This window comes from Macrobrachium nipponense, chromosome 1, assembly GCF_015104395.2.
Source record: "Macrobrachium nipponense isolate FS-2020 chromosome 1, ASM1510439v2, whole genome shotgun sequence".
Lineage (NCBI taxonomy): Eukaryota > Metazoa > Arthropoda > Malacostraca > Decapoda > Palaemonidae > Macrobrachium > Macrobrachium nipponense.
In genome coordinates this window covers 117,710,970-117,725,734 of record NC_087200.1, presented here as the reverse complement: position 1 = coordinate 117,725,734, position 14,765 = coordinate 117,710,970, and the positions used below count along the sequence as shown (strand labels likewise).

At 37.1% G+C, this 14,765-nt stretch overlaps 1 protein-coding gene across 2 annotated transcripts in view; it reads left to right on the top strand.

The window, feature by feature from the left end:
• Positions 1–4,115: 4,115 nt before the first annotated feature.
• The window catches only part of LOC135219578 (pre-rRNA-processing protein TSR1 homolog), a gene marked incomplete at its 5' end in the record, with an annotated part of 192,625 nt that continues 181,975 nt past the window's right edge, over positions 4,116–14,765 (top strand). For both annotated transcript variants that reach the window (XM_064256460.1, XM_064256459.1), the window contains 1 exon segment: positions 4,116–4,194. In XM_064256460.1, coding sequence (XP_064112530.1) covers positions 4,116–4,194 — 79 coding nt within the window.

Genomic DNA, 14,765 nt, shown 5'->3' with positions numbered 1-14,765 from the left:
GTATGGTTCGTCTTATTGATATGATGGAAAATTGCCATGGGTCCATATTTTACTGAGCGCATATGTTGATTTAATCTTTCCAAAAGAGATTTTCCTGTAAAACCATAGTATGACTTATCACAATCCCTAAAGGGGATTCCATAAACCCCTGTCTTTAGAAACTGCTTTCTGCTGAATGTTAATTAAGGATTTTCCCCAATGTATTCGGGTAAGTGAAGATGAAAGGGTTGGGTTGGCCTAAGATTTATGTGATCTCGTAAATTATCCACATTTGTAATTGATAATCGATAATTTTTGGGCTTATCAGCGCCAGTAACTGGTTAAGGGTGCCTCTTTTAGGTATGTATCAATGTCAATACTCTATTATAGGCAGTCCCCAGTTATCGGCAGGGATTCTGTTCTTGGCAGGGTGCTGATAAGCGAAAACCGCCATTAACTGAAACTCTGCAATTTATGGCGCTTATGGTGCCAATAACCAGTTAATGGCACCTCTGTTAGGTATGTTATGGTGCCATAACTATTATTGGCACCTTATGGCACCAATAACTGAAACATGGCCCATTATGGTGCTAGACAAATGCCATAAAACCGGATCGCCATTAACCAAGTCTTCGATAATTGGGGACTGTTTATATGGGTGCCGATAACCGGAAAATCACACATTTCCAGCACTAAATGCCATAAAACCAGATTGCTGATAACTGGGGACTGCTTGTATATATATCAACAAAGGTGTTTCTTTACAAACACAATAAAAAGTGTGACAATTTGTTAAAGAATATTCCTGGAATCAGTTGTGTTTTGCTTGTGTGTAGTAACTTTTAGGATGTTAAAGGCATCGTCAGAGACTTATAGAATGTGAAGCAAGATTCGAATGTTGTCATCATCTGTCACATCTTTCCAGCCCCCTCACACTTGCCCACCCTTCTCTAAAGTTGCCAAAATCATACTCTTTTAAGACTTCTTTTCATGTTGGCTTCAGTGGCTTGCTGGTTGTGCTTTCTTTGATGTTTCTCAGGAGGTTCACTCAACTAAAGATAAAGTTCTCTGTTCAATGTTGTTTTGCTCTATCAACTGGTGTCTTCATTTTGAAGTCCCTGCCTTTATGCCTGCCGTATCTGACATTTTGATAACTAGTCTTCATGCTCTTGGGGTCATCTTTTCAGATCTTTTTCTGCAATTTGAATTTGGGTTAATTAAGATTAGTCAGATTTATGTATCAAATAATATCTTTAACCTCTTCATTACCGAAAGTTTGTTTGGAGATAGGCGGGTACCACCATTCAAGTCTACTACACCGCCCCAGGTGCATAAAGGTGGTACGAAGAGTACCACTAAAACTCCTCTTTTCAGATAGGGACTTGCAATCCTTCTGTAATTTCGGTTTGAAGAGTTTGGAGCAAAGTAAACAGTATGACACGATGCCAGACGTATGATGAACCCAAAAAAATATTATTACTGCTTATAGTAGTGTGTAGGTGACAGATGAACTGCGTCTCAACAAAAAATCACAAAACCAGACAAGCGTAAACATGTAATAACTTCTATCCAAGTATAAAACCAGTTGCATCATCATTTACTGTGTTTATTTATTTATTCACTTATTACATTTGACAAATAAAAGATATGAACACCTGATAAATGAAGATAAAAATAAAGCCTTATAGTAACTTTATATATAAAAAACCAAACCAGAGAAAAAGCGAAAAAGCGATTTTTTCTGAGGACAAGAAACTTGAAAAATTAGTTTAGATACCCCTAAAGTTGTTTTCTGTGATGAAACTAGTCTTAGAAAACATAGAAAACGACATCGACCAATTTTTGAGAGATATACTACTATTAAATTTGTGATTTCTTAGTTGTTGCTCTTTTTTTGTTATTACGTGCTTATTTACTATTCTATTTTGATAATACTTTATGTGCATGTTCCAGGTGGATATACCAACATTCTGTGAGACCGAATTTCTATTCAAGACTGTAGTTTTCTCACCGACCACCAGTGTCCCTTGTACAAGGGACACTGAGTTTCACATTTTTTTTCATAAAATCATTTATTTTCCCTGTAGGATGATAAAAATCACAGAGAATATGTGTTATTATAGTGCTAATAATACCTGATAATTTCATTAGCCTGTCTTGATTAGTGTATTTTTGGCAAATATTTTTACGATCGGCACCCCTCCAAACTGGAGCCTACACTTCACTACCGAGAGATTTGGTTCGGCAGCGAACGCAATGTTTACATTCTGCTCACCCACCCGGTAAAGAAGGGGTTAAAACAAAGCCAGTAGAAATACTAACATTTTAATCATAATCTCCCTTCACTTTTTGAGATGGGGTTAGCACTAAATAATCAGTAATATGGCTTGTGTTAGAAAGAGAACAGCTGCTTGGGAATGTGTGAGAGAACTTTTCTTCATTTATCTCTACAAGTCTGTGTAATTGGGATCCATTATACACAGGATGAGGATAATTAAGGTTTAAAGGGTTTTGTATAAAAATTTGTTTTTAAAAAGCTGCATTTTCTCTTATAGGTGAATGCAACCTCCATATTTGTTTGGATTTAGGAATGTATGAAAGATCATTATTACCCAACAGGACAAATAAAGCTTTATATTTCATTATACTGTATACTTAATAGCGTTGATGGCAGTAGTGTAAAATGCAAAAGAATAAGAAAAAAAAGTACCTTTCAGTAGGTACTCTGTTGCATAACATATAATCTCTCATATTGACAGCCGCCATACTGAGGGACCAGTGTTTTGATTTTCGGAGTGGAAAAGGAGGGACGATATGGGCATGTTGCCTAATATCCAGGATATTTCTTATTTGACTGTTAGTCACAACTGAGCTGGGGAGAGCCTTATGGGCATGTTGCCTAATATCCAGGATATCTCTTATTTGACTGTTAGTCACAACTGAGCTGGGGAGAGCCTTGTCAAAGTAATCCTCACTTTATACAGTATGCACTCTGAAGTGTCATAGGTTTTTTTTTGGTTTAAAAGAATATTAATATTAATTATTAATAAAGTTTGGGAAGTTAATTTCCCAATCTTATTACTATCTTGATTGTCCATAAATCCAGTTAAAAAGGGTCTGAATTATTGAGACCACACTATTCTGCTATATCCAGTAGTCATCAGTACTTGCACCTGAGGTGTTGAAATCTTTTCCATTAACCACAATATCAGGAAGTCATTCTTGTCTGAAGCTTATTCTGTGGTTTGATTTCAAGCCTGGATATCTCTGGTATCCTCTCACACTGGGAAAAGCACACTAACACTACACAAAAAGATCCAGAAATAAATAAATATGACATGAAACTATCAAAATGTCTCCAGTGTCGTTTACAAGATGCCATACCATATTTTCTCTTTATAAACGTGAACACCAACGGGAACAGTAAAGGGAAGAACTAATTAAGGCTGTAAAAATGATAGACATAGCACCAGATCGCCAATGCATCCACTTTCTTGGAGCCTTACATATCTTGGAAAAAATAACCTGCATAAACACCAGTAAGGAAACCAAATTTCTCCCAACAATCATTAGAAATGTCAGAAATCAGTTGGCATTGAACACCTTTGAGGCTGAGAGAGATAAGAAACACAAGAAATCAGCCAACTAAGCAGTAACATAAGGAGAAAGACAACAATTAACTGGCACCAAACACAAGTGAGGGAGAGAAAAAGAAGACAATATATTCAAATTCACCCCACATAGCAAACCATTTTACAGTATAAACCAGCTAAAATCCCCCAACCTCTTCAGTCATTACAGCCAAGAAGGTCTGATTACCTGTGGTCTTAACAACAAATTCTCCCATGGCAGCACTGCACCAGTGAAAATTTGACCCTCCAAGACTTAAATACAAAAGCAGAATATGTTTCCATGCCCTTATACCATCTACCTGTAGATGAGAAGCATGTAATAGGAAGAATAGAGAAGACTGTTAATTAAATATTGTTGAAACAGCAGTAATTTTTATTAATACTGCCCTAAAAGAGGGACTCCTTCCAAATGATTAATGTAATAATAACAATGATAATAATAAGGACAGTATAGTGTGAATGTCAGAGAACAAAGCTATTAATGAAAACTTTTTATTTTTTCAGTTTTCCTCGTTTCAAGCAAAGGTATTCCTTCATTGTACCACCTGTTAATGATCTTTATGCCATACTGGATAGTTTGAAGGTAAGTAAATCACATTTTTTAAAATTAATTTTGATGTATATTCAGTCACCCTTCATTTGTGTGATAGAATTTTTCCAAAGGGGTCACTACTGCAGTACCATTTTTAGCACATAGCATGTTCTATTCACTAAGATGCATGATTGTTCCTTCACGATATACAAACCATCGGTCCTTTACAATAGGAATTACTCTTGTGCGAAGCTAGAAACAGCCATTAAACTCTTGAACACGGTGGTTAGGCAGTAACTACCGTCTGGTTGGTGGGAATACCTGCCTGCCCGGATGTAAACTTTCCAGTTTGCTTTCGGCTGTCATGCGATGCAGAAATGATCTCGTGAGCTCTTTGCCTGACTGTCGTTAAGCTCTTTTTTGTCCCAGTGGGATCATTTTTTACTTCTTGTGTATACTTTACAGTGAACCCCCATATTTACAAGGGATGTGTACCAGACCCCCTTGAATAGTTAAAATCAATGAAAAATGCTTATAACTGCTTATCTTAAAAGTTCAAATATCAAATGTATTACTTTAAATAACAAACATCAAATATACCTTAAATTATTATTCTGTATTAACCCTTAAACGCCTATTGGACATATTTTACGCCTGAGATAAATTGTCTTTTGGGTGCCGACCGGACGTAATTTACGTCATCATAAAGTTTTTTTAAAAATTTGCGGAAAAATACTTGTAGGCCTACCAGCCGAAAACTTTTGAATCACGCGCCTTGGGGGATGCTGGGAGTTCACGGATCGAGGTGTTTTGTTTACAATCGTTACGCAGGCTCCCAAGCGCGAATTTCTTTCTTATCGCACTATAAAGTATCAGTGACACATCTCGGAAATTATTTAGTCACATTGACATAATTTTTGCAACATTTTAAATTAGCCATTACATGGAGTATTATATATGAAAATGTGCGCATTTTCATGTAGAATACAACAAAAAAATACTCATGATTGTAGCTTTTATCAGTTTTGAAATATTTTCATATAAATAACGATAAGTGCCAAAATATCAACCTTTGGTCAACTTTGACTCTACCGAAATGGTTGAAAAACGCAATTGTAAGCTAAAACTCTTATATTTTAGTAATATTCAATCATTACCTTCATTTTGCAACAAATTGGAAGTCTCTAGCACAATATTTTTATTGATGGTGAATTTATGAAAAACACTTTAAATACGTCCGTGCGGTAACTCTTCCGAAAAAATCATACATGCGATTGTGGTAATGTTTGCACCATTTTAAATTACCCGTTACATAAAGTTTTATATATGGAATTGTGCGCAATTTCATGCACAATAATACAACTAAAAACAACCCATGGTTGTAGCTTTTATCAGTTTTAAAATATTTTCATATAAATAACGATAAGTGCCAAAATTTCAACCTTTGGTCAACTTTGACTCTACCGAAATGGTCGAAAAACACAATTGTAAACTAAAACGCTTATATTCTTGTAATATTCAATCATTTACCTTCATTTTGCAACAAATTGGAAGTCTCTAGCACAATATTTCGATTTATGGTGAATTTATAAAAAAAAAAAAAAATTTCCTTACACCCGCATGTTAACTCTTCCGAAAAAATCATACGTGCGATTGTTGTAATGTTTGCACCATTTTAAATTAGCCGTTGCATAAAGTTTTATATATGAAAATGTGTGCAATTTCATGTAGAATACAATTAAAAATAATTGAAGGTTGTAGCTTTTCTCATTTTCGGAATATATTTGCATATAAATCACGATAAATAGAAAAAAAACCACGTTCGGTCAACTTTGACTCTACTGAAATGGTCGAAAAATGCCATTGTAAGCTAAAACTCTTACAGTCTAGTAATATTCAGTCATTTATCTTCATTTTGAAACAAATTCGAAGTCTCTAGCACAATATTTAGATTTATGGTGTATTAAAAAAAAAAACTCCTTCCCTGCGCACTGATTCTCCGCCGCAAATCTCCGAAATGCGTACGTTGCATTCTCGGAATATTTGCTCCATTTCATATTAGGCTTTTCATAGAGTTTTATATACGAAAAGGTGCACAATTTCATGTAGAATACAACAAAAAATAATTGAAGGTTGTAGCTTTTCTCATTTTTGAAATATTTGCATATAAAAAAAAATATATAAAAAAAATTCGACATGCAGTCAAATTTAACTCGTCCGAAATGGTCGAAAACTGCAATTGTAAGCTAAAACTCTTACAGTATAGTAATATTCAATCATTTATCTTAATTTTGAAATAAATTGGAAGTCTCTAGAAAAATATTTAGGTTTATGGTGAATTTTTGAAAAAAAACATTTTTTTACATCCGCTCGTTACGAATTCATGCATCATTTTGTGATAATATTTTCTCTGTGTTGCTTTGATCGTTTTACAATGTGTTATATACCAAAATGATTGCAATTTAGTGTACAATACAACTAAAACAAAATTAACTCTTTAGCTTTAACCGTTTTGCTCACAGCGCAATTTGAATGCAATTATATATGAAATTTTGTTTTCGTGCTATCATATATCGCATTATTTATATATGATAATGATATTTTTTTCATTTCTGATGGTTGCATACTAAACTTCAGGCAATGACAAAAAAAGGAGCCAAAAATGAACTCTTAATTTTGAAAACTAAGCACGCTGTGATTTTTTGAAAAAATATTTTTTCCGCTTCAGCGCTCACTCCGAGGTCCCCTAGGCATACGGGAGATGATTTTTATTATACCTCTTAGGCGTTTAAGGGTTAATCTTTGAAGTTATATTATTAATATCATTTCAAAGTCATATTATTAATAACATTTCAAACTCATCTTAAACATTAGTACCCTTAAAATATATACATATGTACAGCCGGCCCTCGGTTAGCAGCAGGGGTTCCGTTCCTGGCCACCGACGCTAAGCGATTTTCGACGCTGAGCAATTTTAAAGCCTACGGCCGCCGCACACCTTCTTTCGAAACTCTAGACCAGTTAAAGGCGCCGTAATCCCACAACGGCGCAATAAGTAAAATTATATTTATGCAGTATAGTACTATAGAATTTACTGTACAGTACATGTGGGTGTCTAGAGTATGTAAAGATATAATAAAGTTTATACAGTGTACAGGTAGCTGTAGTGTTCAGGTTACGATCATTAGTCTTACGATAGTTCGATTTTATGAGAGATCAAATTACAATGGCCTAACTTTATCCATCTTCTAGTTTACATAAGTTCAATAACAGCAAAAGAGAATGATAAAAGTATGGTTTTAACGTTATACTTGTTGCGTGAACGTATACAGCCATGAACAACCGAACGAGAAACTACTTTTTTTTTTTTTTTTTTTTTTTTTTTTTTTTTTTTTTTTTTTTTTTTTTTTTTTTTTTTTCTTCTAAGTACAACCGAACTGGATAACATCTGTTTGGCTTGTATTTCGATCATCTTACTACAGTGCAACATTACCGTATTTGTTATAAATGGCGTTATGTATAGAATAGAACTGAGATATCTTAATGTAATAACTTTATTCGCTATAGATCAGAGATCAATATAGATTAAAGATCAATCGGGAAATATACCGTTAAATTTAAACCTAGTTATAACTGAAGCTGAGAAAACTGTTCAAGCTGCTAATGACTATTATCGTACATCGGCAACAAGGATAAAACGGCAGTAAACATCTGCCATCACACACAACTGTAGATAAAATTGGGATAAAATCATTTTAATCAAAACTACTGTGCTTGAAAGAACACATTTTACTGTTGGTTTCACGCCGATATAAGATAAATAACGTAAAGTTCGTATTACGATGATATAAAGGATTACGTATTGCGAACGGAATCACGTAATTTTTTACGCAATAAACATGCCGCCAACGTAATCTGTAACGAAAAAAATAGTAGTTCACATTCACAACGAGACATATTCAATAAATATTTCCACCTAAAAACACGCTGTATAAGGAAAAATAACTTTGTCTCATATAAGTCAAGTATATAGATATTCGTTTATGCTAACTAGAAGCAAGAGCATTCGCTCAGAATTGCGTTATGGTGAAACAGACTCGTATTCATCAGCTGATTTCAAACCACAACATTGGCCGCTCCGCGGAATACGGGCTTAAGTTTGCCGTAGTATTTTAAAATACAATAATATGAGAATACATACAATATTCTTGGATACAGTGAAATAATGTATAACATTTAAAGGATTTATGGAAAAGATGCATAATTAATAAAATAACACAATGCATTTTTTGGGACTGGCGGACAAGAACGAAAATGAAAAACCATCCCCTGACAACGTGGAGCGTAGTTACAAAGGCTGCCTTAATTTGTATCTTATTTCTGTACAAAAATGAAAATACCTTTACGCAATATATTTTCATACACATTTTAAACATAAAAGCATAAACATTTGAAAAATCGACACATCGATCGCTAAATTTGCACTCTTTTTTTTTAACTCTATATTTTCGGAAGAGCGGCAGACGGCGGCATACAAGAACGAACTTGAAAAAAACATCGTAGTCGATAACTTGAAGGGGAGTTTCAAAAGCTGCCTTTTTATCATAATTCTTCTACAGAAAATAAAAATAAACACCCCCCTCTATTCGTAATACATTTTCATACACATTTTAAACATAAAAGCATAAACATTTATAAAATCGACGCAACGATCGCTACTTTGCACTTTTTTTAAACCTATATTTTCGGAAGAGCGGCAGGCGGCGGCTTGCAAGAAAGAACATGAAAATACATCGTATTTGATAACGTGAAGGGCAGTTTCAAAAGCTGCCTTTGTATCATATTTCTGTACAGAAATAAAAATGCCTTTCACGTAATACATTTTAATACACATTTTAAACAATAGCATGAACAATTATGAATCGACACATCCATAGGTAAATTTGCACTTATGTAACTCGATATTTTCGGCATAGAACAGCGTCAGAGGCATATATTTTACCCTAATACCTACATAATAACTCTCCATAAAATTTGTTAATATAATTTGCATAACCGTTATGGTCTGAATGGCATTTCTACACATGTATGAACTCGTTAGACAACGGCGCTAGCGGCGCTGTTAACTGAAATTTGTGCCGTAAAGATACCTTTAAAATGCCTTATTTTTTTAATGAATATTTTTGACGACCGCCGTAAAACCGATTCGCCGTTGAGTGATTGTGCTGTTAACCGCGGGCCGCCTGTACTTCTAACCCTTTTAACTAAAACACACACACACACACACACACACACATGTCTCTTTACTAGCAACTGACAACAACAAAATTTGTTTGCTTTTGTCTTCCAAAGATGTACAGTCACCTCTCAGTTAACGCGAGGGTTATGTGCTTGGAGAGCTTGTGTTAATTAAAAACATGTTATTTAAACATATTTTTCCCATAAGAAATAACAGTAACAAGGGGGTTAAGTTTCTGGACTTGGGGAACTCTGTACCTTTTTGCTAAGTACAACCAAATTGAATAAGAGCAATTTCCGTTTGCTTGTCTTTCAACCATCATATGGTAGTAAACATTGTGTAGAATAGGACTGAAATATTTTTATGCAATAACGTTATTTGCTATAGAACAAAGATCAGGAAGGAAATATGTTGTTAAATTTAAACCAAGCTGTAGCTGAAGCTGAGAAAGCTGTTAATGACTGTTATCCTGTATCGGCAACAGAGATAAAACTCCAGTAAAGTTATGTCATCAAATATAACTATAGATAAAATTGAGAGAAAATTATTTTAATCAAATTTTACTTTGTTTTCATGCAAATAAAAGGTAAATAAACATAGAGCGTGTATTACAATGAAATTAAGTAAAAATAGCAAACGGAATTACATTTTTTTCTCTCTCTCTCTCAAATAAACATGCTCCCAACGTAATCTGTCTACGAAAAAAATAATGTAGTTCACAATGAGACGTATTCAAGTCATATTTCGACTTGAAAATTCGTCATATAACGAAAACTGACCTTGTCTCATACAAGTAAAGTATCTAGATATTTGTTTATGTTAACTAGAAGCAAGAAAATTTGCACAGAATTGAGTTAAATACAGTGAAATAAACTTGTATTTGCCATCAGCTGATTTCCAAACCAAAACACTTATGGCTGTTATTATTTTATAATACAATTATATGACGTTATATACAATATTATTGAATGCAGTGAACTAATGTATGTATAACTTTTTAAAAGATTTGTGGAAAAGATGCATATTCTTTATGTTTGTAATTACACGTAGCCATCAGCACCCTGACATCGCTCAGTTATTGGCTAGGCTATTGTATTTGTATGTATACAATATACCATAGTACATATATGCTAGGCTAGGAGAATACCTGTACTGTGTAATTGGACAAAAAAGAAAAACAACAAAATCTTTTGTGCTATTAATAAATAATCAGTCGCTTTATGAATAAATACAGTACACAAAGTCTTTGGCTCTATTAGTAAATAAATAAATACGTACAGTACACTGTGCTATGTTTTTGTTTGTGTCGACGGCAGTCGTCTACAGCGCTGATGTGTGGTTGATTTGAAAACAATGCTTAGGCTCAGGCGCCAATTCGTGTTTAATCAAAATTTTCTTGTTTTTAAACATTTGAAAATATTTTCTAGCTCTCGTTAAATCGAAAATGCGTTAATTAAACTCGCTTTAATTGAGAGGTGACTGTATTACCTTTACTAGCATTTTTAAAATACTATGAATACAAACAGTGTGCTTATGTGTTAATACCAACTGGTTAAAGAGACTAATTAGCAGTACAAATTTTAATCTTCTAACAAAAGTACACCATAAATTGTCATTCTAAAATAATTAAAAATCATTTAAACAGAAATAAACCTTTAAACTTCCCAAAACCCCCAAGTCATCTTTAGCCAAAAATTGTTACCCCTATTATACGTAAGCATAGTCTTTTTCCTTTGTAGCACCATTTTGTTTTCTTTTTTGCAATAAAGCTTACATGTATGCATTTGTGGAGGATGGGTACCAGGCCCCTCCCAAATAGCTAGAACCCACGAACAGTTAAAACCCCCAATAAAAATTCTTAAAACTGCCCATTTTGTTAGTTAACTAGAAAAACCAACTAAAAATGTCTATACCTTTTTTTTTATTAGTTTTATCGCAAAAAGTGCAACTTATGATGAAATTGATTAAAAAAACAGGAATTTGTGGATATTTCTTTCATAAAAATACTGCTGATAGGCAAATTTTCCATGAATGATAAGTCTCCTGTCCCAGCTGCCATGATTGCTCCTGTTTCTGATACTGAAGTTCCTGTTGCTCCTGCCGGCCGGCCACTTCTGTATGTTTTCCTGCCTCAGCTGGCCTGGTCACTCCTCTGCTACTCCTGATATTCCTGTCACCCAGACTACTCTTGTTTTGCTTCCTGCCTTGATTGCCGTGGCTTCTCTCCTTCTTCTTCTAAGGGTCATTGAAGTAACAAGATGCCATATAGTACTGTTGCCTAGTTCCTGCAGGTTCTTCTGGTCACAGCATACATGTCATATTCTTCAGTTTTCTGGGCACCAGCTTGAAGAGCCCCAATATATTGGGTTAGATTTCAGGATTAAACTGGCCCAAGAGTCCCCTAAGATTTTTGGTATGATCCTAAATGGTTGTTTTGGTAAAATGTGGTCTGTTACTGTGTATTAAGCCATGAAAACCAGATTGGAAAAGTAATTTATTTTCTCTCAACAAAAAAAAGGACTTATTTTAAAACAAGGAGAGTGTTCTTGTACAAGTGAAATCCTTCTGTAAAAAATGCTTCTTTATTAAACAATTGAAACAAAACTTAGTAAGGTTCAATAAGTAACAAAAAAGAACACTGGTGCACAATATTGAAATAACCCTTACTTGCGCAAGAACGCTCATCTAGAACATTTAAAATTAAATGACTCAGGTTTATGACATCAAGTTAAATGACTCAGTTTGTTCATGAAACTTACCTGTCAGATATATATATAGCTGTATTCTCTGAAGTCCGACAGAATTTCTAAAACTTACGACACACGTAGAGTAGTTAGGGTGGTTAGTACCCATTCCCGCCGCTGGGAGGCGGGTATCAGAAACAGGAACCATTCCCATTTCTATCAGATTTCTTCTGTCGCCGGTGTCGTAAACATCTGTTTACACACCTCCGCCTCAGGATTTTGGAAAACTTTTCATTGCTTGAGTATCCTCTTGACTTTTGGTTTTTTTGATTGGATCGATAGCTTGGCATACGTGATTTGGACTGTTTTTTGAATTTGGCTTAGATTTTTTCCTTAAATATGTCTGGATGTAGTTCTGCTAGCGCCAGGGTGTGTTCGAAAGTGGAATGCAAGGTTAGGCTTCCTAAAGCCTTGGTTGATCCTCACACATTGTGTAAAGGGTGTAGGGGGCAAGAGTGTAAATATGATTTGCGCTGTAATGAGTGTGAAAGCTTGGATGATTTACAATGGAAGACGTATGAATCCTACGTAAAGAAGTTAGAATGTGATAGGATTAGGAGGTCTTCCTCCAGGAGTAAGTCGTGGGTAGCAGGACAGGATATTACTGTATCCCCTTCTAACCCTCCTTTAGATTTTGTGTCTCCTAACCCCGTAGTGTTGCCTTCGGGCCTCAAGTGGTGTCTGCGGAGGGTAATGCCCTTTCGCTTATTCTGGATTCATTGAAGACGCTTGAATCTAAAGTGCTTGCCCTTGAAAACAGTGGGACCTCTGCCGGACTCCCAGGACTCAGGGAGAGGGCATGTCGAAGGCCGAAGGAGGGTTACGGGGAACCCCCACCGATCTGGCGTCCCTTCAGCAGTTCCTGTGGACGCTTCCCAGGCTGCTAAGGAGCGTGCTCGAGCACGTATCCTGAAGGATTGTTTCTCGTCTTCCGACGCGTCCTCCCCGCGCAAGGGGTGGGAATCTCGTTCGGATTCGCGACCTTTGAAGAGGACTCTTCAAGAGCTTGACGCTTCACGTCATGCTTTGTCTGAGTGGCATTCTTCTCCGGAAAGCGTAGCCTTTCCGCCCCAGAAGAAGTCTAGGACGTCATCCGACGATGACGCCCGCGAGCGCCCCAGTCGCTCTAGAGCCAAGGCTTTCCTTCCGGGAGAAGGAAGGAAGGAAGGGTCCCTCGCCCCTCTCCTTCTCACAAGCGCAGCTCGTCTCCGCGTAAGGAGACATCTCAGACGGAGATCATCATTGCGATGCAGCGGCAACTGGACGCTTTACTGAAGCAGAAGGAGACGGTACCTCGTCGAAGGAAAGACGATAGACTGCCTATCAAGAGAACTAAGCAGTCTTCTCCAACGGCTCCTTTTTCCGTCCCCCGTCTTCTGATTTTTCGCCCTCTAGACGTCGTTTTGCTCCCCAGGGTTCGTCTAGAGGTGACGTTAGATGCCAGTTTAGAGAGAGTTCTCTGCATGCTCCTCTCTCTTCCCGTAGAGAGGACGCTCGGCGTTCCGACTTCGACGCTTCTGCTGACGACGATTTTGTAGCTGTCGGACGGGACTTCTTTGCGTTCGGCCCCTCTTCGACATGACAGTGTTGACGCTCAACGATACGTTAGTCGGGCAGTTGATCAAGTTTCTTCGCGGGACGTTCGTAAGGACGCTTCGCGGGACGTTAGAAGAGTCTCTTTGATGGACGCTCCGTTGGACGCTTCGCTGGACGCTCGGTCGGACGCTGATTTGGACGCTCGAGAGAACGCTACGTTGGACGCTCAGATGGACGCTCGTAGACGTTCTAGTAAGACCTCTGTGGACGCGAATGTGGAAGTTCGCTGTCACTCGGATGTTGTTCCCGAGACTTTGGCACGTTCGCCTCTTAAGGTGATTCCTGATCCTGTGACTGTTAAGGATCCGTTACCCTCGTCTTCTCTTCTTCATCGTTCGGATAGGAGACTTGGAGCTAAAGGACTTCTGCCTCTTCCTTCGGACTTGCACTCTATCGGGTAGGGAAGAAGGAGAACTTAGCGGTTCTTCGGAGGATGTTTGATGAAGAACAACCTGCTACGTCTGCTTCGTCAGATTATCAAGTTTTGGCACGACTACTTCGTGATTCGTTTGGCGATACTTTTCAGCCTGCTGCTCCTCCTTCTCCTCCTTCTCAGTTTTCGTCGTCGAAGACAAGCAAGTCTCCAGGTTTCGTGAAGATGAAGACGTCGTTATCTACTAGAAGAGCTTTTTTCGGAAGGTTAACGCCTGGATGGAGTCTAGGACAAAGGCAAAAGGAAGGACTACTTTCGCCCTGCCTCCATCTAGACTTAGCGGTAAGGCAGGGAGTGGTATGAGACAGGCGAGGAATTAGGATTGAAGGTTCCTACGTCTGCTCAAGGTGATTTCGCCAGCGTGGTTGATGCCTCAAGGAGGGCCCTTTTAGCCTCAGCTAAAGTATCTTGGACACTTCCGAACTGGACCATCTTTTTGAAGGGACTGTTTAGGTCCTTAGAGGTATTCAACTTTTTAGACTGGTGTGCTTGGAGCCTTAGACAACCAATCTCGTAAGCTAGACTCGATCAGCTTGGGGGAGCTGTCCAGTGTAATTGTCCATGCATGGACAAGGCCGTCAGGGATGGCTCAGAGGAGTTAGCCTCTCAT